This window comes from Phyllostomus discolor, chromosome 5 (assembly GCF_004126475.2).
Source record: "Phyllostomus discolor isolate MPI-MPIP mPhyDis1 chromosome 5, mPhyDis1.pri.v3, whole genome shotgun sequence".
NCBI lineage: Eukaryota > Metazoa > Chordata > Mammalia > Chiroptera > Phyllostomidae > Phyllostomus > Phyllostomus discolor.
In genome coordinates, this window is record NC_040907.2 from 126,137,365 (window position 1) to 126,161,569 (window position 24,205).

A 24,205-nucleotide genomic window follows, 5' to 3' on the forward strand; every position below is an offset into this window, starting at 1 on the left:
TGTGTGCCTGTGAAGGGAAGAGCCTGGTGCCACCACCGGGACCCCCCTCATGGGGGCCAGCGTCACCTGTCGGCTATGCTCTGGGTTCCAGCTTCCGCTGACCACTTCCCTTTTCTGAGGAAGTCCGGCCTTCATGAGGCAATCCTGGTCACTCTGGACCTCCGTCTTCCCCAGGAGATGACTTCCATATTTGAAGCAGGACCCCATGGGCTCTGGTCTGGAGCTCACCTTTGTTCCCGCAACTCTGAGTGCCCAGTGTTCTCCCTGAGGCCAGCCCTCCAGATGGGGCCTGCCAGGTAACACTGGGGGTGCTCCAGGAGGCCATTCTGGACAGTTTCCAGGAAGGCCACGATGGCCAGGCTAGGCTAAAACATCACAGGCCAGTGTGGGTCCACGGCTTCTCTGGTAGCCACTGGGGTCCACCGCCACCCCCCACATGCTCCTTGTTGAGCCAGACATACATTTGGAGGCTGGAGGGACAGGAAAGGGCACGGGTCCCAGGTGAGGGTAGCGTAAGAAAGCCACAGCTCCCACCTGGGTGCAGGCTGCAAGCCTGCGCCATTTCAGAACTAAGACCTAGGAGGGCGCAGTGCCCAGACCTGACAAACTAGACGGGGCCGGGACCTTCAGGCTCCTCCGGGGGCAGTGTGGGTCTCCTCCCTACCAGGCTTAGGCCCCGCCCGCCCCGAGTAGGGGGTCTCTCTGGGGGACATCTCCCAGAATGCGGGGGGTGGGGGGGGGAGCGTGTATATGATCTGAAAGCTTCCCCCAAGGAGGAAGGGCGGGGCTGGGCGGCTAGGAAGGCCCAGGCTATAAGGACTGAGGCGCGGCTCTCAGGCTCGCCCAGCCCACCATGCACGCCCACCGGCTCCACTTCCTCCTTCTGCACGTCTGGTGGGCCCTCCTCGAGGCGGGCGCCGCTACAGTCGCCCCCGCGCCCCTACGCGCGAGGGGGCAGCCCTCGTCGCCGTCCCCTCTGGCGTATATGCTGAGCCTCTACCGGGACCCGCCCCGGGCGGACATCATCCGCAGCTTGCAGGCGCAAGGTAGGCTGCCCACACCGCTGAGCTCCCCGGGCGCCTCGCGGCCCATCCTACCTCCGCCCCCTGGAAGGCGCTGGAGCCGGCTGGGGGCTGCGGGTTTCTGCGGGGGACGCCACGGTTGAGGACGCGCCTACGAGCTCGGAGGGCCCGGAGGGGGTCCTGGGTCTGGGGGTGTCTCGACGCCGGCATTGGTTCGTCTGCAGGGTTGGCGGGTGACGGGATCGCGACTCTCCGGGTGTGTCACGGACTGAGACCTCTGGGTCCCCGGTCGTGGGGGTAAAGTGCGGCACTGTAAGGGGGAGCCTGATTGTGCCACTGTCTGTCTGTGCGGTTTTGTTAGATGGCGTGATTAGGGGCGCGTCGGTGTGCGCACCTGTAGACTGGGAATAACAGAACCTCCTTCCTAAGTCTGTAGTGACGAAGCACAAAAAAAACTCGTAAATCTAGGTGACAGCGCACAAAAAAAACCTCGTAAGAACAAAAAAAGGTCGTTAATATTGCTACGGTAATTTTGTCTTGTCGCCTTTTTTTTATTTTTCGCGAATGAGGGTGGCCAGGTATCCGGGTCTGGCGCTGAGTGTGTCTCAGGAGGAGAGCAGGCTTCCAAACCGGGTCTCAAGCGTGGAACACCAGGCATTAGGGTTCAGAGAGCTGGGATTGGAGGTGGGACACCCCAGAGCCGAGAACTGGGGCGAGTTTGGGTACTCGAGGCCAGGCTGGGGAGGTATCAGTGTCCCGGGGTACACCGGGCTCAGGGACCAGATTTAGAGGGGGCTGGGGGAGTCAGTGACCGTGCTGGCCTGGGAGTTGCGCCCTCCGGAACGGGAGAGCGTGTCTGGGCACCGGGCTCGGCGGGCATAGGGGTGTCGCGCAGAGGGAGCCTTTCCCGCGAGGCCCCCTTACCCCGCGCAATCCACATCCTGGACTGGTGAGGGGAGCCCTGCCGCCCCGCGCCTCCCGCCGCGGCCGGGGCTAGACGGCCCCTCCCCGGAGCCCGGGCGAAATCCACATCCGATAATCTGATCTGACTGCCACCCGCTGGCCCTTGGGGTCTGTGGGTGGGGCCTCCTGGGTCCCTGGCCTGCCTAGACTCGGGTCAGACAGTTTGTGACCCTCTCCGGAAGGGTCATCCGGGGACCAGCCAGACTAGGGACACCCCGGGGAGCGGAGCAATTTGAAAGTGCTTGGCTCCTCCACCAGAAAGCGGCGGGGGTGGGGGAGGGGGCGTCTGTGCAAAGCGGGTCGCACTTCTCCAGTTCCTTTTCCCGGAGAGTTCCCCAAGGTGGGTCGGTCAGTCTGGGGCTGGAGAACTGGGTTTCGGCCCGCCAAACCCTGCTTCCCAATTCCCTTTGTGTCCCTGAAACTTCAGCTGATTTTTCTAGTTTCCTCTTTTGTAAAACAGGGAGCTGGCTTTCTTTCTGCCTCATTTGTATGTGTATGGAAAAACATATACATAACAAAAACCGACCATTTTACCCATTTTCAAGTGTCTAGTGACATCAAGCGCATTCACACTCTTGTGAATGGGCTTCACTTTGTGGGAGCAGCAAGAAGAGCCAGGCTGGAGGGAGTTGGACACGGACGGACAGACGGACAGACAAACAACGCATCCCGAGCGGCTCCTTTCTCTTCTGGGCTGACTGGAAGGCTGCATGCACCAGGGTGGGGGGCACAGGTGCCCTCCCACCTACGTCTGTCGCTGTTTGACCACTTCCACCTTGGACGGTCCGCTCCTCACCTGCAGATGGGGGTGCAGGTGGAGGGTTAAAGGAGACAGTGTTTATAGAACACTTGGCACGAGGGCAGCCACAACCGCATTTATTGTTTCAGTGGGAGATACAGTTTCCCCCCCACCCTGGGGAGAGCTTTCTTAGCTTTTGTCAGGCATCGGTGACCCCTGAAAAGATTAGCACCCCTATTCCAAGATGAACTGGAGCCAGATCCAGGGGAACCTATCAGTGCTGTGTCCCAGGGGGCCCTTGGCAGGGGTGGGGTTGTGGGTCCCAGACTCTTCCAGCTGGAAGGAGTCATTTCCCTGCCCTCCCCTCCACTGCCCATCCCTGTAACACTTGGCTTCGGCCCCGGCCAGGTCCCTGTCCACCTCTACCTCCATGTCTAACTCTGGACTGCGCGGAGACGGTCGACGGTGGCCCGAGGGCGTCCCACTCTGGTGGCTGTGCTCCGTAAAGTTCTTCACACACGTCTCAGTACATCAGCGGTGGATGCTGTCCCTACTTACAAAGACGGAATCCGAGGCCCCAGAAACTCTCAGATAGTAACCAGCCCACTGTGAAATAGCAAATGGCAGAATTTGAACCATCACCGGAGACAACAGGGCCCCTGCTCTGAACCACTGGCTGGAAGGCCTTCCTGTAAAAGGCCATTTGTGGATACTTGAGACTCGAGATAAGATGCTAACTCCTGGCGTGTGTGTGCCCCGAGTTGCTGCATGTCCCACCTCATCCCCGGGGGGCCAGGTGGTGCTCCAATGGGTAGCAGGTACTGTCACCCTCCTCCCCACACCTCTGGGGAGAGCTGCCAGTCTGGGGCCGGTTATTGCCCCCTGCAGGTGCTAATGAGGAGGGAAGTGGAAATAAAGTGAGAAGGAGCAGCTGGGGAGTGGCCGGGAGAAGCTTCCAGAGGCTGAGCCTAGGAATTAGCCCTTCTAATGCAGGCTGGGTTTCCAGGGAGAAATTCACTCACCGTGACCCAGCGCACCCTGCGAGACAACAAAACAAACAAACAACTGTTATGTGGTCTGTCCAGAAGGACTTAAATCAGAGATTTAGGACCTTTGTAGAAAGAGTTACTGTTTTTGTTTCTAATGAATAACGCTTGACTTTTATTAAGCAATAAACCCTCAAATCTCTTAATTACCCTGGGTCTAATAATGCAGATATGAATAAGGCATTCCCATTACAAAGAAGAAGGAATTGGGCTGGAAAAAGTTAAAGATCACTTTTAGGCGACCTGAACATTTATAAATTCATGTCATTCCCAGACATCAGACCAAATTAGTCCAGGACTGAAATAAATGGAATGTGCTTCCTGCTCCTTTGCATCTGTTTCAGGCTCAGTGCCTTAGGTGAGGGGAACAGGGCCATGTGTGTGCGCGTGCATGCGTGTGCCCTTGCTGAGGCTGCCCTGGGTGTGTGGGTGACCCGGGGCAGGAGAGGGTGAGCGCCCTGCAGGTAGGGAGGAGAAACCACTGGGTGGAAAGTGGGAGGTCAGTGCAAAGTCAAGTTTAGATGCCTTGGGAAGCCTATTTGTAAGGTTGCCAAAACCCTCTGTAGTTGCTGCCTCCATCTTGAGGAATGGGCCGGGAAGGGGGTAGCTGGTGTGTGGTTTCTGCTGTCTGTGCCTCCCTGGGAGCTCCCCGCCTCTCCACGGCATGCACACCAACTTCACCGTGCCGGTGAAGTGGGCCACCCTCCTAATGAGAAAACAGGGCCTGGGAAGGCGACTTGAGCCAGGGTTAGAGGGTCTGTGCAAGCCCAGGGTTTAGGTTGGAAGCTCAGGGCATGGCCTTAGGCTGTGTGTGTGTGTTTGTGTGTGTGTACAGGGGAGGGGAGATGAACTTGTCCAATTTTTACCAATTGCTCTCTGGCTTCGGAGGGTCTTGAGGGGGAGTAGCAGAACAGTGATTTGGAGTTTGGGCTTTTCAGCTAGACAAATCCAGGTTCGTTTTTGGCTCTGCCACCTGCCAAGAATAAAACCTTAAGCAGGTAATTTAACTTCTGAGCCTCCTTTGTCCTCATCTAAGTGGGTTCAATAACACTCCCAAGTCATAGGGTAAAGGAGAGGATTCAGGGAGGTGATCCGCAGGAGGCCAGAGCTCAGACAGGAGCTGTGGCTGTTGTTACGCCCACTGAGACGGCAGGACCCCGCTCACCCTGCTCCCTTCCTGTGTTTCCCCCACAGATGTGGAGGTGGACGGGCAGAACTGGACCTTTGCTTTTGACTTCTCCTTCCTGAGCCAAAAAGAGGATTTGGAGTGGGCTGAGCTCCGGCTGCAGCTGTCCAGCCCTGTGGACCTTTCCCCTGACGTCCCGCTCTCCATTGAGATCTTCCATCAGCCAAAGCTGGAGGCAGATCAGGACCCAGCCAGCTGCCTGGAACGTCTTCGGATGGAACTGTTCACTGTCACTCTGTCCCAGGTTACCTTTTCCTCGGGCAGCATGGTCCTGGAGGTGACCAGGCCACTCTCCAAGTGGCTGAAGCACCCCAGGGAGCTGAAGGAGCAGATGTCCAGTTTGGCTCGAGAGTGCTGGCAGCGGCCTCCCACGCCGCCTGTCACCAGTGTGCTGCTCCTGCTCTACTCCAACCTCTCTCCTGAGCAGAGGAGGCTGGGCGGCCCCACCTTGCTGCGGGAAGCCGAGAACTCCTGGAGGGCCCAGGAGGGACAGCTCTTCCGGGAGAGGGGCAGGAGGCACCCTCGACATCCTTTGCCCGACAGAAGCCAACTGTGTCGGAAGGTCAAGTTCCAGGTGGACTTCAACCTGATCGGATGGGGCGCCTGGATCATCTACCCCAAGCAGTACAACGCCTATCGCTGTGAGGGCGAGTGTCCTAACCCCGTGGGGGAGGAGTTCCATCCAACGAACCATGCGTACATCCAGGTGTGGTGCCAAAGCCTGGGGGAGGGCTGGCAGTCTCGGGGAGAAGGGGCTGTCCTCCAGGTCAGGGGCATGGGACTCCCGCCTTGCTACTAAATGACTGCATTCATTCCTGCACAGTTATCCAGGCACCTTCCAGGTGCCAGGCCAGGGGCCAGGGCCTGGGGATATGGAGAGGACCAGTGACGTCATCCTGAGAAAGCCTCCATGCAGTCGTGCCCCCTTGGGTAGCCTTGAACACATTGCTTTCCTGGGACTTTGTCCTTGTCTTTCATAAAATTAGGGGTGGAGGGTATAGACTAGAGGGTCTCACCTCCTCCCCAGCCCTGACATTCTAGGAAAGGAAGTTCAGCATCTGGAGTTTAGAAACAGAGAGGCCTGGGTTTGATTCCTACTTATTAGCTGTGCAATATCAATCAACATGCTTACTTTCTCCAGTCCTCAGTTTCTCCACCTGTGAGATGGGGACAGCAGTGCCATATGTCATAGGGAAGTCACAGGGTTAAATGAGGTGCTATGTATACTGCATGTACAGGAGTTGGCAGGTAACAGGCATGTCTGATGTTACCGTTACTAGAAGCCTGAGATTCACTGATGAAATGGGGGCCACAGTTATGGGGCTGTAGTTGAGATACTACTATTCTAGCTGCTGTATGTTTGCTGCCTAAAATAGTTAGAAAGGCCACAGGCTACCACCAGGTGCCACCAATCAGCCCAAGTCCTAGAAGGCGGTGGAGGGAGAGGAGTGGAAGGAGGAGGAGATGGAGAAAGTAGGGAACAGAGGCTCATGTAGCGGCCCTGATGTTGCAGGCAGCCTGCCCTGCTCTCAAAGGTCGTAAGGGGCCATCATGTGTTTATTTGCTCCAAGAAGTCTAGGCTGAGAACCCCTTGGTCCTATAGTGCCTCTTCCATGCAGGGTTCAGAGGCTCTGGGGAGCATGTGAGCTGACCCTGCACTGGTGGGGGCCAGCTCCTCAGGGAACATGGCCTGGGCAAAGGCCCTCACGAACCTCTCCCAACTAACCCACCTGCAGCAGATCAGAGGGAACCACAGACGCCCAGATAGTCCCAGTGGCCAACTCAACCCGTCATCGGATCACAGGGACAGAGCCCAGCTCCAGAACTCGGAGGGGTGGCTGCCTTCTCTCCCGTTGACTCTGTCTGCCCTTCTCGGGGCAACAAACAAAATCCTGCAAGAATGTCCACACGGCTCTTTTCTTGGAACTAAACCAGCAGTTTCTGAGAATATTTTTAAAACTGGTATTCACTCTAGACTATAACAATAGGAGAACATATAATTTAGCCACCGTTCTCCCCAGAAACAGCTTTAAAACCTTCTGTTTAAAAGATGCTTAAAAAAGAGAAAATTATTCAGAAGTTAGAGTTGATGATGTATTGGCATGCTGATTCTTTCTGAAAACAACTTTCCTCTATGTTTACACCCAGAAAGTGATTTAGACTCTATCTTTTACCCTCTACCCAGAAACGACACTATTCTGACCTGCCCGTTGGGGTGCAGACTGACTGACCCCCGCTCTCGCCCCTTTCACAGAGTCTGCTGAAACGGTACCAGCCCCACCGAGTCCCCTCCACCTGCTGTGCCCCCGTGAAGACCAGGCCGCTGAGCATGCTGTATGTGGACAACGGCAGAGTCCTTCTGGACCATCACAGAGACATGATTGTGGAAGAATGTGGGTGCCTTTGAGGAGCTCCTGGAGCGGTGCCGGGTTTGCCTGTACCCTGGGAGGTTGGGAAGCTCCTGAAGGCACGACAACCATCTGATCCCAAGGGGAGAAATAACGGGGGAAAGCTGCTCTGTCCACCGGACCGGAGGAGGACGGGCTGCCCAGCCTGTAAGTGAAGGCCCTGTGGAGTCTGGCTAAACACAGAGGCCATCGGGAGAGGGAGGAGGAAGCCTGTGCAGCAGCCTTGCTGGGTTTTCTCTCTACTGAACAGACAGTGGCAAGTAAAAGCACTAATGTGAGAGTTCTTTACCTGAGTTTTTTAAACCTGTGAGCCTCCAGAAATTGTATGCCAAAGTTGGGGCATATGTGTATTTTTGAGATGGGATAAGACTGTCTATAACTTTTATGTATTCTAGAAAGTGGTCTTTGACACCCCCACCTCCAAAGATTAAGCTTCACCGAGTTACATGGACAAGTTCGGCGCTCTCGCTGCCTCAGGCTGGGTGAGGGGCCCCACACCCTTCTGGCTGGCCAGTTGGGCTCTGTTGGCCTTGTCCAGGCTCCCTGAAGTGTGTCTCTGCTAATGAGTTGTACAAACAATAAAGCTATTGTCTAGTCCTTCTAGGCCAGCTGGTGCCTTTGAAGGGAGAGGCAGGAATGCCTCCATGAGAACTGGCCACACTGCACTGCAGAAGCCAGAGCCCTCAGCCACCCTCGAGGCGGTCTGCTTTGGCAGACACAGTCGAATCTCGCAAGCCTGGTGACAGTTTACCTCCCTCTTAGTGCTCACTGTGCACAAGACCCCTCAGCTTCCTGTCCGTAGGGGTGAAGGCCCTGCCCTGCGTGGCAGATTTGAGTTACGGTCACAGCTCCGCCACTGAGAAGCTGTGTGACCCTCCTCCCTCAGGTGATAATTCACTGCACATCCTCATCCTGAGACACGAAAGCAGGTGGACCCGGATGCATGCCAGTGAAATGTCTGTTGGCAGGCTCAGAAGACTGCCCTCTGGGCTTTATCCACATCTCCCTATAAAGCCTGCTAGCCCAGTCCCGTCCCACCCTTTATCTAACCCTTCATCAGCTTTTGCTGCTCAGGGTCCGAAGACTAGCTTAATTTCAAATTCCTCATAGCACAGCAAAGGGACCTAAGTTCTCTTATAGGAAGCTCTCCCATCAAACACACAAATCTGTCTTCTGGCTGAAAAGACCCTAAAGGCAGAAATTCTGCATTTCTCTTAGCAGCATTGCCAGAATAGGAGAGAGATTATATATATATGGTGTGTGTGCCAGGGCCAGAGGGCCATCTTGTTGGGAGTGCAAATCCACAGTAAATCTGTCCCTGCTTTCCCCAAGAAGCCCCCTGACTTGTGCTCCACCCAGCCCTTGGAACATGATCTCAATCGAGTGAGGACACTTGCTGAGTTTAGACATGATTCAACTGCAGCCTTGGTTGCCCAGGAGGGTTGGCTAGGCTGGAGCGAGGACTGGACCTGAGAAACTGCAATGCTCTGATTCTGCAAAACAAAGCTGACCCAGCTGCTCACTTCCTGGAGTGGAACTAGACCTGCCCTAACTACAGTTCAGGGTCACGATAGGATTCTGCATCTGACTCTGCTCAGAAGACAGTGCAGCTGGGGAGGCCTGGTGAGGTCAGCTTTCGTCCTACCCTCTTTCCTAAATGAGGCCCCCGAGGCCTAGAGGCCTGACCACACAGCTAGGAGTGGCTCTGGTCTCTGGAGCCCCAGGGACACTGTCCTTACTAGTTTTTAGAGGTCTTTGCCCCCTAGCTTTGGATCAAGGCTGTAGCCTTTGGAATCAGATGTGAATCCTAATTCCACCACCAAACTGAATTTCTTGGGAGAGAAAATCCCATCCTAGAGCTTCAGGGCATCTTTATTAAGTAGGTGCCGAAGAGTTCTACAGTTGGAGCCAGGACAGCAAAAGGTCAGGCTATTTGTGGCTACAGCTTGTGGGAGTGCTCAGTTGGCGGCTCTGACTGAGCACAGACCTCCCTGACAAGGCACTGCCTCCTACTAAGCCGAGAAACTCTACTTTGCTGACCCCTGCTGAAAGTTCGGGTCTGCTGCCTGGTGGAGGCATTTGGGGCCAAACCTAGGAACGCAGCTCCGTGGTCTGGACCGTGTGTGCTGGTAAATGCTTTGTAAGTCAGAAGGAATATTGCCTCTGAGAACAGTCCTGCCCTGGCCAGGGGGCCAAGGGGGCTTTTATAGATTTGTCAGAGGTACCCGTATTTTACCTTGCTCTGAAGGCAAAGGTCTTCCATTGTTTCTACAGCAGTGCCAAGCCAGTAGGTCAGTGGGAGAAGTGTGCATGACTCTCCTTGGCTGGGGAAGTGGGTGGTGGCCTGGCAGCAGGAAGGAATGGAGAAACGGAAAAAACGAAGAAACAGAAATAGGACATACAGCAGTTGGGAGGCAGTTGTTACAGCACCCTCAGGGTTTAAATCAATCTTGTAAAGCCCCCTTTTTATTAGCAGCAAAACCATTACCCCTCTATCCAAAGTTGCCTTTGAGGTTAATATCCTATTTGCCTCTGGGGCAGAATAAAGGACGTTTGAAAGTGCTTTCAAAATTATTGAGCCCCATGTTTCCTAAAGAGATTCTTCAGTCCTTCTGGAGCTCCCACCACCAGATGGGGGCTACTGTCCACAAGCCTGCTCCACTCCCAAACTTGCACACTCGAGGAAAAAGGAGACCCAGCTGACCAAGCTCTGGTGTCATGCCAGCTGAGTTGTGCTTGAGCCCTTGAATGAACTCTGTTACAAGGCACTGGGCTAAGTGCTTCCACCATCTTACCTGAGCCTCACAACCACCTAGGAAAGGCAAAGCCGAGAGACTGCCGTTGGCAAGGGTGCGGCTACTTCGCAGCAGAGCTGGGAGCAGCCTATCTTCCAAAGGCTGTTCACATCAAGGCTGTCCCAACGGGAACACTTCCCAAGTCCAGTTTTATTCTGTGGACTTGTTTACTGCATCTAAAACACGGAAGGATAGAATTCTTGTTCTCAATACTAATATGCGAGTCTCACTACATTAGTAACAGCAAGGAAGCTGAGGCTCACGCAGCACAGCCCGGTTTAAGTCATCAGGTAGGATGGATTTCTAGCAAGTGCTCCTGAGAGGCAGCGGCAGCTCTCCTCAGAAAAGCTGTTAGGGCCCCCTCGAGCCTGGCCCCCAGTTTTCTTGTCCGCCTGCCCCCGGCATATACACTTTCACCTCCAAGCTCCTGAGGGGACACATCACCTTCTTGCACGTACAGGGCCCAGGGGACAGCCAGTGCTCCCCAAGTGTCGAGAGCAGACACGTGAAGTGGCCAACTGCTTTCACCCACCTCACCAGCCAAGACCCTCAGAATGTGAAACCAACAGGACTTCACCTGTAGTTTAAAAAAATTACACAGAACACCAAGTTAATATTCAAGATCTTTATTGATTTAACTGTAACAGCAACCATTGGTGAGAATTTATTTTTTCCCCTAATTTTCCAAACACCTGCTGGTTTGGAAGGACAGTTAGACAAAAATGAAACAAACAAAACCCCCAAAACAACTGATCACAGAATCACACAGGACTGCCTCAGGGCTGCACGGTGCCCTCTGCCACCGTCCGGGGCCGGGAAGCAGACGGGAGGGATCGGGACAGAGGGAAGATGCAGGAACTGGCGGTCTCTGCTTTTCCATTCAGAAAGGCTGGGGCTGGAGCTGGAGCTGGGCCACTGGTGTCACTAAGACTGGGAAGGGCATTTTTTAACATAGAAAACATTTTAAAGATGATTAAAATGGACATCTGAATATGTATGTCCACCGGGCCCTCCAAGCCACGTTCTCTAAGGTTTACCCTCGGGTAGTGGGGTCTCCTCACCGCGGTGGGAAGAAACGGGCCCCACCCCTCCACCCTCAGGAGTTACCCTTGGCCGGGACTGGGTTTTTGCTCCCGCCCCTTTTACGATTAAGACGAACAGGATTATAATGGGGCAAAAATGGATATTCTGTGCTAGATTCATGGAATTCTCCAAGTTTGAAGGATCTAAGAATTCTGGTTTTAAGAACCGACAAGAACTCCGTTTGCAAATTTCAACATAGCCAAATGATTCTGCAGCACCTCTCGCTGATAGAAAGGTGGCAGGGTTGGGGTTTAAGTACCCCAGAATGTGTCTTCGTCGGGATAGTCTTTCCCATCAGGCGTCCACACAGTGTGGTCTGCTAGGCCGCATGCAGAGGTTAAGCAGAGAGAAACCACCGACCATCCGAAGAGGGCCTTGAAAGACTTCTCCTGAATCTAAGCTTTGCCAAAATGTATCAACTGCCAGGAATAACCCAAAGAAATGTAAATAGAATTCTAGAGCATGAGAAAGGTGACGTAAATGATTGTTTGGAAAAATACAGATCCATCATCTTTAGTCTTCAGTAAAAAAATTTTTTCGACCTAGCCCCATGGACACTCCAATACTAAACTGGAAAGCCCTTACTAGATCAGGAAACGCCCCTGGGGTCCAAGCATTCTAAAGGGCTGAGAGCCAATGCGTCAAACTAGGATTTCTTCCATTAAAAGCTGAGAGGGATGAAGGGGACAGGCCCGGGGGTGGGGGTGTATGTGTGGTAACCATGTCCCCTGCCCAAGCACAGACAGAAACTGCCCTCCCAAAGAAACAACGCTTCTTTAAAACAACTAGTGCCCCATGCCAGAGGCCATGGGTGGGTGATTGGGTTTCGCAGATTAATAAATAGCTGCCTGTATGTATGTAGGCCAGAAACATGCCAAGAAGGGAAAGCTCTGACTCACATAAAGGCACTGGGCCTCCTCTTTGAAGGAAACTGCAACGGGCTGAGGGCTTGGGCTTGAGCAGCCAAGACGCTCAATGCCCCACTGAGGATCCAAGATGGGAGAAGGGAAAAGGGTGCAATTTCTGGGATATTGCTGTCAATATGATGAGCCCTTACACCAGTGGTCTTAAGTCAAATCAGGCGCTCGATACACACTGGCTGAGTGCTGGGCTCCGGGGGCGACACCTACGCAGTTTAGCAGGCTGCACTGAAATGGAAATGTCTGAACTGGGAAGGTCAGTACTAACAATCCCAAAGAGCTGGGAACTCAAACGGCAAAAATAAATCACCGTCTATGTTGACTCCACTTTAAAATCAGGAGGAAAGCAAGACTCATTTGAAGGTGCTTTAAAGATGAGTTCCTTACTTCTGGAGGAAATAGCTTTTTCTCACAGCTGCCTCAGTAGCGATGCTTTTATTCAAGTCTACTCGCAAGCAAGCAGGGCTACAGACAAGGAAGTGCTGGTGAGCGGCAGAGTGTAAATCCACACAAGAGCCTACATATTTGCGATGTCGGAACTCTCTAAAGACTTGGCGGGTGTGGGAGCCCAGCCACACAGCAGTCACGGAGAATGTATGTGCCGAACTGACGAGCCTCACCTAAGTTTCTCTCAGGGGTGAAGACAAGACCGGTTCTTTTTAAAAACCCACTTCCACCAGGAAGCCCAGAGTTAACCTGTGCACTGGACTTAAAGGAACCATGAAGCACAGACATTCCTAATTCCCAGATGTTCCCTACTTTGACAAGTAGCTTCTCGGGTGAAACCTGACCCAAGACGGTTTCGGCTGGGGTAGCTGAAGAACGGGCGTCAGGCATCGACTCTGGTGGATGTGGTCTAGACGCTCCCATCTCTTCTGCCCTGAATCTGAATTCTGCAGCAAACAGGGCTACGGATAAGAAAGTGCTGCTAAGAGGCAGAGTATAAATCCACTCAAGATGCGTTCCTGTACAGCCTCCCTTCAGCTCAACAACTCAACATCTAATTCGGGTTTGCGCCCTTTGCTGGGCAACCCTGACTCCGATTACGTCAGCTTTAGTGGATCGGCTACAAGGATCCACTTCCCTTTGTCAACTCCTGGCCAGGAGGGAGAGCATGTAAGTGGTATCGAGTCTTAGAGGCACCAAGCCTAGAACTTACAAAGCAGCATCTATGGGCTGCTGGTAGTTAGGCAAGTGTACAGGTATTATGTTCTGGGAACTGCCATATCCAGCCACTCCTCTCAAAATCAGCAGGGAGCTTTCAGGAAAGAAAGTCTATCTTCTATCCCAGTTTGGTGACACACACCTTTGAGAACTGTTTCCAGTAGCAATGTCTCTCTCAACATATCATCTAGTTTAAACCTAACCCCTACCGCCATTGGCTTGGTTTCATCCTGTTAGGGATGAAGTGGTATCCACAAATTCTCTGATACGCTCCATGCAGTAGGTGGGGCCTAATTCTGCCCTTGAGTGCAGGCTGGGCTTAGTGGTTTGCTTCTCAGGAATAAAATAAGGAAGTAAAGGTGTGTACTTTCAGAATGTCAATAAAAGGCATGGCAAATTCCCCCTCGTCGTCCCTCCCCCCAGATCACTCACTCAGGGGAAGCCAGCGGCCATGGTGTGTGGACACGCACAATGCCCTACAGAGACCCACATGGGGAGAAACTGAGGCTTCCTGCCAACAACCACGAGAGCTTAGAAAGGGACTGATGCAGACCCTGACAATATCTTGACTGCAACTTTGAGACTGCAGTGCCAGAACCACGGCGCTAAGCTGCTTCTGCATTCCTAACCTATAGAAACTGAGAGATGATATTTGCTCCTTTGAGATCGTAAGTTCGGGGGTAGTTACACAGCAACAGATAACAGAGGCGGAAGGGCAAAACTCTAGGCTTGGAAGCCTAATACCTACAAGCCAGTTTCCCTACAACTGTGCCCTTGAGAATGTGGTAGCTTTTTAATCAGAACGAGGAAGTGGTGAGCTCAGGAAGCCACACTATAAAGAAGGCAGAACCATGACAATGCATGTTGCCTGCTGGAATTTAGAGGAAGATGTCATTTATCTGAAGATGTACTGTCCCCAGAAATATAGAAACATGGTTTCCTCATAAAAAAAAATAAAAACGCTAAGATTTTAAGAACCATCTCACTCAAATGGTACCCTAAGGGTGTTTCCTCCCCAAGGAAAAGCCAGGATAGACAACTCATTTTGGGCTTTATCTCAATTTCCTTCCAAACATCCAGAAGTAAACCACCTACTGGATTCTGGCTTGACCTGAAAACAATTCTGAGGCATGGCCAAAAGTGTCATCTGCTGAAAGTTTATCTTTTGCCTTGTGAAATCATCTTTAAAGCATCAACATATGAAGTCAAAGTATCTCGGGCAGAAATGGCCTCCAGGAAGCGCACCGAGCAAGAAGGAAGCCCTTGCACGGAAGGCGAAGGGGCTGGGCTGCTACTGTACCATGCAGCCGACACTCCCAAGAGCCCTAGAAACGTAGCTTCTGATTAGGCGGCCACGTGCAGCTTGCTCAAGATGGCCAAAAAAGAAAAAAGAAAAAAAAATGGTGCCTTAATACTACTCATGCTGTCATGTTTTAATTCCACTCCCCACTGTTTGGTGAGGGAGCCGAGTTTTCGTGCGCAACGATGAAGACCAGGAAGGAGATGCTCTCCTGGCTCACTGACAGACCGACCGGCTGCAGGAGTCAGATTCCACAGGACGCCAAGGCTAGGGGGTGAGGAATGAAAAGCTTCATTCCCACAGGATCATGCTCCCAGGGGACAAAGAGGTCCTGAGCAAGCTTCTTATGCAAATTACAGTGCCATTTGAGATTTTCCAAGAATATAAAGCCAAATTTGGAGTTTAATAATAATCAGAATAGGAATACAGTAAACAAATAGACATAACGTACTTTTCTGATCATTAATTTTTGAGACTGAAAGCATCTCCAAAACTTTGGAGGTCCAGCTTATTCCTGAGACATCAACCATCACAAAAGGTCTTACTCTGAACTATTCACATTTCATAGCAGAAAACAGAACAAAGTCCCTCTCACACCCTCTCTCTCGTCTAAAATGTATTTGCAAACAGAATCTTTTCAGAGTTCAAAAGAAAAACAGCTTTCTTTCTTAGCCAGTTGGCCTATTACCCTCACCCTGGGTTGTGATCTCTTAATACGAGGGTTCAGGGCATCGAATCCAAACAGGAATTCCCAGGCTACTTGTCTTTCTATGAGGGGACAGAGGCATTAGTCTTTCTGAGCGGGGAGTCCTCTCCCAGGATTACTGTGCCAGTCCATAGTCAGGGGAGCGGCCGGGGAGGGGGAATGACAAAGCGCAGGGTAAGGGACAAGAAGGAGGTGTTCATGTACAACCCACGACAAGGCAGAATGGTCCAGCTGTACAAGCCACCCGCTACAAATGCCAAACATGCACACCCAAAACTAGAGGAAGGAGAGAGCTGCAGGAGACAAAGGCTGGTGAAAGGGGACAGCAGACTCGCCTACAGACATTCCTCACCTTCCTGACACTGGAAGATGTGATTAAAAAGTTGCTGTTCAAAACTGTACTGAAAACATATCTAAAAATAGGTCTGTAGTCATCTTAAAAAATAAAACGTCACTCCTCAGGTAAGAGAAGTGACAGATATTATCAGATACCAACATGTGAGGTATCTTTGATGTGTATTTGAAAAATGGCCTGGCAGAGAAAGAGGAAGGAAAGAAGAGGAAGGGAAGGAGGCAGGGAGAAAGGAAAAGAAAGGAAAAATTCGGAGTACAATGGGAAAGGCAAGAAAATGGGGAGGAACACATTTTGAAGCCCATGCTTATCTACTTCAGCAGCCAAATAAAGCAGGTCCACAAAGGAAAAAAGGCTGGTTCTTTCCTAAACTCAAAGTAGAAAAAACTACAACCTGAGATAAGCATTACAATAGTCATTGGATTGAAAAACAATGACCACTGAGACTAGTTATTTAAATGAGTCAATGCCCTTCCAAAATCATTCTTAAGTATCATCTTCAGGATACTTGATCAGGCCTTATCCAAAATGCCTGTCACTTGGTACGGACCTGCTCTGGGAGCAGTGAAATCACCTGGATGCTCAGAGCACACCAGGACACCAAGCAACATGATATAAACAGGGGGGAATGAAAGGAGAGGAAAGAACAGCTGGTTATCGACAACCCCCTTCTCATGCAGAGGGCTTAGAATTTTTTGCACACCTGTGCTAAGGAAAGGAGTGGGAAGACGACCTGTAACACCAAAGACAGAAGGTGGAGGGGAAGCAGAGCTCCTAACAGAGTCACGGGGTAGTGCTACCAAGAGCTGTTCAACCTGTGCTGGCCCCAAGGACAAACACCTCAGGGTAAGAGGGACAAGTATCTCCCTTCTTTTTTCCCCTCTTGTTTTGAAGACCCCACACCCAGACTCTTGTAGCACTGAACTGTGGGCTGGAGACAGGGAGGAGAGACACAGGGTAAGAACACAAACAATGCTGAACCCAGACTTCCCTGATGACATTTGTTGTTAGGTTGGTATTTGATTTGGGATTAAAAAATTTGGGGGGGTGGGCGGTGTATTTCTCAATACGAAAATGACTTAGGGAAGCCAGAATTCAACTCTTTTCCTTTGTGGGCTGCTTAGTTCTACATAAACATGCCATGGGCCTTCCATCTAATCTAACGGGGAAGGGGAACAGGAAACAGGGAGAGGAAATGGTCAGATGAAGCTCATCTTCGCATCATTTGGCACCCAGAGGAAGAGGAGGTGGAGACTGCAACGGCACCACTGGTACCGCCTCTTCTGTGTTTTCGTTGTTGATCCTACGGGCCACATCAGGTTTACACAGGTATCAGTGTTGCTGCTGTTCTTCTGATCCTTGCAGGACAGTTAGATGTCCATCTCAAACTGAGCATCATCTCCTGGTTAGAATGAAAAAGATAAGAGGTTTTATCTTTTGAAATAAAAAAGATAAGAAGACGACAAAAAGGAAAAGCAGAACAGCTTTAATTGTCATTCCTCTGCATGAGGGTCAAAAATTAATTCAAACTGTCCCATTTTCTGCTACCTTAAAACAATTATCCTGCTTTACTTTGGCTGGTTTTTTTAATCTGGGGGAAGAAAGAAAGAACGGCTTTTAAATCTCCAATGGGAAGGAGCATCTGAAGAAAAGGATGCTAGTGAAAACTTCCTCAGTGTCCCTTTCTCCACAGGCTGGCGAAGCAGGAGCTCCAGGGCATGCCATCTATCCAGGGCATGCCATCTATCACACTGGCACACTCTGCTGGAGGCTGCGAACTTTGGCCCTGCTTTGAATTGACAAATTGTCCATTAAAAACTCATCTGGATTTTGGGGAGGCAGCATGCTGGCTCATGTACGTGGGTCACGGAGTGCAACCTGCAGTGGACTTTAGGGGCCGGCTGTTGTTTCCACCTCCCGCTCCTGCTGCCAGAGACAGTGAGGACTCATCACTAAATGTGTGTGTGTAGGGGCTATTTAAATATTGTAGGCAATCTTAGAAAACAGGGGAAAAAACATACTGCTTTTCCCCACACCATAAAAACGATGAAAATGGGGACTACTGAATGGTTTTGAGGTGTTTGGTATGTGTTCTCCCTAGTCCCATAAAGCCTAAGTTCAAGGAGTCATCTTTGGAATGTACCACTCCCTGATTTTGGATTTTTCCTTTGCACCCAGTAGATGAAGTCTGATTTAAACTTAAGGTTTCCAGAACATTTCAATTCACCTTGGTGAGGGGACTGGGGGGAGGTGGGAACCTTAGAGTCATATAACTGAACATTAGTTATAACCGAGGCATCGGCATTTTTCAACTACAGCTGACTGGCATTCAAATTTCCAGAGCTGCCTCCTTGGTTCCCAGTTCTGACATTCTCTTACCAACTGCATGCTTCCTATCATGATTGTTCAAGTTGTTCAAATTGTTTACTTCTACTTTGGAGTCTTCGATTAAGGTGCCGGGGCTGGTGACTCCTGGGATGTTGGGCAGACGGCAGGGTGGCGTCTGAGCCATGGGAGAATTGCGACGATCCAACAGAAACTTCCGATCGTAAATGATTCGGGTTCCTGGAAAACATCAGTGGAAAGAGTTTTAAACAAATTAAGGGGTTATTTTGCAAATCGAGGAAATAGGGCTGGCTCTAACCGCCCTGGCCCCTTTGCCATCTGGAATACCTTTTCCTCCACACCCTTTGGGGAAACTCCCTGCTTATCCTTCGAGCCCCAGCCCCAACATCGCTTCCTCTACACAGCTCTAGAAAATCATTCTTCCCCCCATCTTACTCAATGCACATGACCTATTTCAGGACGGTGGTTTATCTGTTTGCCCCTCTAAAGACTGTGAGTTCCTTATGCCAGGGCCAGGGCTCATTTATGTCTGATGCAGGTCCCACTCGTTCAGTAGATCTCCAACAGAGTTTGAAATATAGTTGGCAGATAGCCACCTTTAGGTTAAAAGCACTGAGATTGACATTCTTCCCAGACAGAGCTGTAGTAGAACATGAAATTGGCAGCCAGTCCCCTATTTTACAAACGGGTCTGCTTACAAGTAAGTGCTACCAAAATATTTTGTAACAGTTCTGGAGTGCACTTTACCTGATAAACAGTTAAGAAAAACTGCTGCTATTTCTTCTTTCCTGGTCTTCCCAAGGTACTAATGGCTACAAATAAGACAAAAAACTAAGTGACAATTTAGAGATGCTTGATGACGGCCTGATGCAGTGGATGCCTGGAGCTCCGCTGCCCACTCTCAGACTCCAGTAAGCTCAGGAGGAGAGAACGTGGGGACCACGAGGTGGTGTCTGTCGAACAGGGGAGGCGGGAGGGGCAGTGGCGGACCAGAACGCTAGCCATCCCTGGCCAAATAACAAAGGGAGGTAGTCATGTGAAGGCATCTTGCCCATACTAGGCTTAAATCCAGGGAAGAAAAACCTGATTTAAGGGTTTAGGCTAAAGAGAATGAAAATAAAATTGTGTACAAAGTTACATAGTTTAAAGAGGCAGAATGTAAATATTATCTGCTGATCAATGCTTTTAGATTCCAAGTAAAAGGAAAGAATCCTGCCATATTATAACAAGGAGAGTCTAGCTCAGGCAGATTTCCTCAAATAACAGGTGACAGCTACAGCCCAGGAAACAGAAGAATAAGCACAACGGCCAGCTAATCTAGCTGAAATGTGAGTAAGCAAGTGGGAAAAAGCAAGGCATTTACTACCAGAGGAATGACAACTCTGGGGTCTTCCCCAGAAAGGAAGGAAATGAATAGTTAATCTAAATAAATAATACCAACATTAAATAAACAGTTGGGAAATGAGCTATAAACTCAGTAAGTTTCTTGGGAGTAACAGCTGCAGTGGTGCCGTGACACTTTATGCAAATGCCAGTAAATAATTTCCTCTCGATGAGATGGAGAAGTGTCAAACTAGGTGAGGAAATGGCCAACAGGGACACTACCCCCCACCCCCGACCAGCCTTGCTTTAACCATCAAAATTAAGTACTAACCACACTCTCTTCTCACTAATACTGCAAAACTCTCCCAGGAAAGAATCACTAAGTCTCAGATTCAGATGGGAATCTATCAGCATGTGAAAGCATTTTAAAATAAAAATCTTTAAGACTTGTAAACCAACTCTACAGGTTATCAACTTTCTTTTTTACTGTCTAGTTCTATTGTAACTATACTGCACACAGTCATAGTTATAGTTTATAAGATGTGAAAATAAAATATTTGGCTCTCACCCTCTCTATAATTAAGAAAAATACAGTACCATATTTAGAACCTACCAAGATAGCATTTTTGCAGCTATCTGTATAAGCATCAACAGGGATGCTTGTTAAAAACATTCAAATTGAATTCAAATCCTTGGCATTAGAACCAGAAAATTAATATTTTTTCAAGTTCCCCAGTCTTGTAGTGTTCCTTAAAGTTAGGAACCCAGCTTCATCCTTCTTCCCAAACCCTAGAAACAGTACTTTGAGAGTAGATGAAATATGAAAGAATCAGTAAGACAGTGATGGAAGGGACAATAGAGATCACTTTGATGGATGATGCTGAGACTCAGAAAAGTGACTTAATCAAGGTCACAAAGCCAACCAGGGCACAATCTGAACTCATGCTGAGGTCTCCTGACTCCCAGTCCAGCCCCTTTCCCGTGCGCCTCAGTCACTATGATCTCCAAGAGTGGAAGCGAGCTGTCTGAAGTGAAAGGGATGGAAGGGTATACCACTCAGCATAAATAACAGGGTAAACAAGCACAGGTGTGGCAGGCAGTTTATGTAACACAGACCACCAATCATCTGCCCTAACACACCACTCTTCAAGAAGTGATGGAGGGTGTTTTTGCTTTTCTATACATTTTATAAATTACTTAATCTTTGTATTTCTTCTTACATGAAAGAGAAATACACAATTTTTAAAATTATGTGAATAGGTAGGTTATATAACCTAAGAAATTTATTTCAGAATACTAAAGGAGCATCACGAACTTTGGTAATAAAAGAAGATGCTGGTAGAGATGCTGATCTCTGAAGGACGGCATAGCGCAAGCCAGGCTAACAGCTCTAACTGCTGTTAGCGGGGCTTCTTCACCTATAAGGCTAAAGGATACAGGAAAAGGACAAAACTTCACAAAGGACATCTCTAGGTCTTCTGAGAGTGGGCTAGAATTAGCTTCCTAGTTTGACTGTTAGAAACATTTACACATACAGGCCTGTAGTCCATTTGTGACGGACCATGATCCTAACCTTAGTGCAACAGTTTTGTATGCCTCCCTCCAACGCCTTAGAACACTCAGAAAAACTGGAAATCATTTGCTCCTTATTTAAAAAAGACACAAGTCTTATATCTTGTTTCAAATATAATTTTAGGACAAGGAATGCAGAAATTTACCTTCAACCTTTTTGCTTTGAAAAATAAGAATTGTAACAACTCAAAAAGGCACCTGGAAATTATGAGTCATTTTAGATGGCAGAGAACAGTTCAACTTTCAAAAAGTGAATAATTCTAAGTAGTTTAGATAAAAAATTTTCTAATATGGATTTAAAATATTTTACTACCTTAAACAGAAAACTATTCAATGCTTTCTTGATGAATCAGGTTATGATTTTGAAAATCACTTTTTAAAAAAGATTTTATTTATTTACTTTTAGAGAGTGGGGAAGGGAAAGAAAAAGAGGGGGAGAGAAAACATCCGAGTTGTTGCCTCTCACGTGCCCCCTATTGGGAACCTGGCCCGCAACCCAGGCTTGTGTTCTCACTGGGACTCAAACCAGCAACCCTTTGGTTCACAGGCTTGGACTCAATCCACTGAGCCATACCAGCCAGGCTGGAAAATCATTTTTTAATACTATATTGTCACGTAGAAAGTCTCAGGGCCTATTCAATTGATGCTCTTTATTTTCCTTACATTGCACAGAATTCAGATGGCCAGGGTTGTGCTTGTACCCTTCCCTCCAGAGTTTGTCTCCTCCCTCACTCTTAGGCTAAGAACTGCCTTTTGCCCATGCCTTAGTCAGTATGGGCTGCCATAACAAAACTCCATAGACAGCATAGCTTAAAAAGAACCACACGTGTATTCTCTTACAGTTCTTGAACAATCCAAGATCCAAGGTGGCCAGCATCAACTGTTTCTGCTGAGAGTTCCCCTGTGGGCCTGCAGACAGCCACCTTCTCACCGCGCTCTCACAAGGAGAAGAGGGGGAGCAAGCTCTCCAGAGTTTCTTTTTACAGGAACATTAATCCCATCAGGAGGGCTCCACCCTCAAGACCTATTCTAAACCTAATTACTTCTCAAAAGCCCCATCTCCAAATACCCTCACCTAAGGGGCTAGGGCTTCAACATATGAATGGGGAGGGCATGATTCTATTAATAGCACACCATTCACCCACTGAAATTTAAAACTCCTAATCTGTTGGGTTTGGAAATCAGTGGTCTGCTTTCTAGAAGGATATGTAAAATAAGAGCAAGCGGGCTGAGAGGGGGCCTGATGGCTTTCCAGTGAACAGAGAGAAGGAAGGGGCGTTAGTGGATGGACTTTGCACATCTGCTATTACCCCTCCACACACACACTTCTGATGTTATCCTTAGGTTTCAGAAGGGTGAGGTTTCATTGTGAAATGCTGTAACATTCAACTTGCAAGTCAGAACAAGATTATTCTCATTTCTGCAATACACCAAGCTTGGAAACTGGAGATGAGTGGTGGAAAAATGCACAAGATAAAAGCTTTCTATTTATAAATTACATTTAGCAATAACATATGCATTAAAAAACTGTAAGTGGGCCCTGGCTGGGAGGCTACCTCGGTAGCAGCGTGTCCCATACACCAAAAGATGGCAGGTTTGATCCCCAGTTAGGGTGCATACAGGAGGTAACCAATGTTTTCACTGTCTCTCGTCCCACCTCCCTTCCTCTCTAAACAAACAAACAAACAAACCATGTTCTATGGTGAGGATTAAAAAAAAAACTAATTGAAATAACTAGGAAGTAATAGAACTATCTATATGTGTGAGATGGTATAAGAGAAACTTTGAAGAACTTCTGATTGCAGAGGTGATAGGGCACTTTTTTACAGCTTTCTTGAGATATAATTCATTCACTCAAAGTGTAGAACTCAATAGTTTTTAGTATATCTACAGAAATGTACAACCATTACCATAATCAGTTTTTAGAGCACTGTCATCAACAGAGATAACCTGCGCACATTTAGCAGTCCCTTCTCCTTCTCCTCCAACCTCTTCCAGCCCCAGGCACCCACTAATCTGTTTTCTGTCTCTAGATTTGCCTATGCTGGACATTTCATATAAATGGAATTATATACTATGGTCTTTTATGACTGCCTCTTTCACTTAATATTTTAAAGGTTCATACGTGTTTAGCACTTATCAGTACTTCATTTTTCTTTTATTGCCAAATATTCCATTGTAGGAATATATCACATTCTATCCATTAATCGTAGATAGACATCTGGGTTGTTTCCACTTTGAATAATGCTGCTTTTACATTCATGTACAAGTTTTTGTGTGGACAAGCTTTTGTACAGGGTGGGGCAAAAGTAGGTTTACAGTTGTTTATATAAAAAATACAATAGTAGCCCTGGCTGGTGTGGCTTAGTGGTTGAGTGCCAGCCTGCAAATCAAGGGGTTGCCTGTTCGATACCCAGTCAGGGCACATGCCTGGGTTGCCTGCTACGTCTCTAGTGGGGGGTGTGCAAGAGGCAACCACACACTGATGTTTCTCTTTCCCTCTCCCTCCTCCTCTCTAAAGAATAAAAAAAATAAAATCTTAAAATAATTTTAAAAATACAATAATAAATAACAAGAATAAACTGCTTTGCGTACTCACAACTGTAAACCTCCTTTTGTCCCACTCTGTATATTTTCATTTCTTTTGGATATTACTCCTATAACCTAAGAGTAGGATTGTTGGATCATATGGTAACTGTTCTCAACCTTTTGAGGAACTACCAGATTGTTTTCCAAGTGACCAGACATTTTACATTTTTTAAAAGATTTTATTTACTTATTTTTAGAGGGGGGAAGGGAGACAGAAAGAGACAGAGAGAGAAACATCAATGTGTGGTTGCCTCTTGTGTACCCCCCACTGGGGACCTGGCCGGCAACCCAGGCATGTGCCCCGACTGGGAATCGAACCAGCAACCCTTCGGTTCACAGGTTGGCACTCAATCCACTGAGCCACATCAGCCAGGGCTATTTTACATTTTTAACAGCAGTGTGTGAGGGTTCCAATTCATACACATTGTAGCCAACACTTACCTTTTTTTAATTATAGCCATTCTAGTGGGTGTGATGTGGTTATCTCATGGTGGCTTAATTTTAATTTGCATTTCCCTGATGGCTAATGGTCTTAAACATCTTTTCACAAACCTATTGACCATTCCAACACATATCTTCTTTGAAGAAATGCCTATTCAGATCCTTTACCCATTTTTTAACAGGCTGTCTATTTACCACAGTTACGAGTTCTTCACATATGATGAATAGAAGTCCCTTATTCATATACAAT

General features: G+C 48.9%; 2 protein-coding genes across 2 annotated transcripts in view; one reads left to right on the top strand and one right to left on the bottom strand.

Moving 5' to 3' along the window:
- Positions 1-851: 851 nt before the first annotated feature.
- Positions 852-8,349, top strand: NODAL (nodal growth differentiation factor). The gene is made up of 3 exons (XM_028511207.2): positions 852-1,046; positions 4,965-5,662; positions 7,211-8,349. The coding sequence occupies exons 1-3, from the start codon at positions 854-856 to the stop codon at positions 7,361-7,363; spliced, it is 1,044 nt and encodes a 347-aa protein (XP_028367008.1). The 5' UTR covers positions 852-853; the 3' UTR covers positions 7,364-8,349.
- Positions 8,350-10,769: 2,420 nt separating this feature from the next.
- EIF4EBP2 (eukaryotic translation initiation factor 4E binding protein 2) overlaps positions 10,770-24,205 on the bottom strand; it is a 28,053-nt gene continuing 14,617 nt past the window's right edge. Inside the window, exons 2-3 of the mRNA XM_028513229.2 lie at positions 18,064-18,249; positions 10,770-17,086 (exon numbers count right to left, since the gene is read on the bottom strand). Coding sequence (XP_028369030.1) covers positions 17,055-17,086; positions 18,064-18,249 — 218 coding nt within the window. The 3' untranslated portion in view covers positions 10,770-17,054. The remainder of the gene's footprint in view (positions 17,087-18,063; positions 18,250-24,205) is intronic.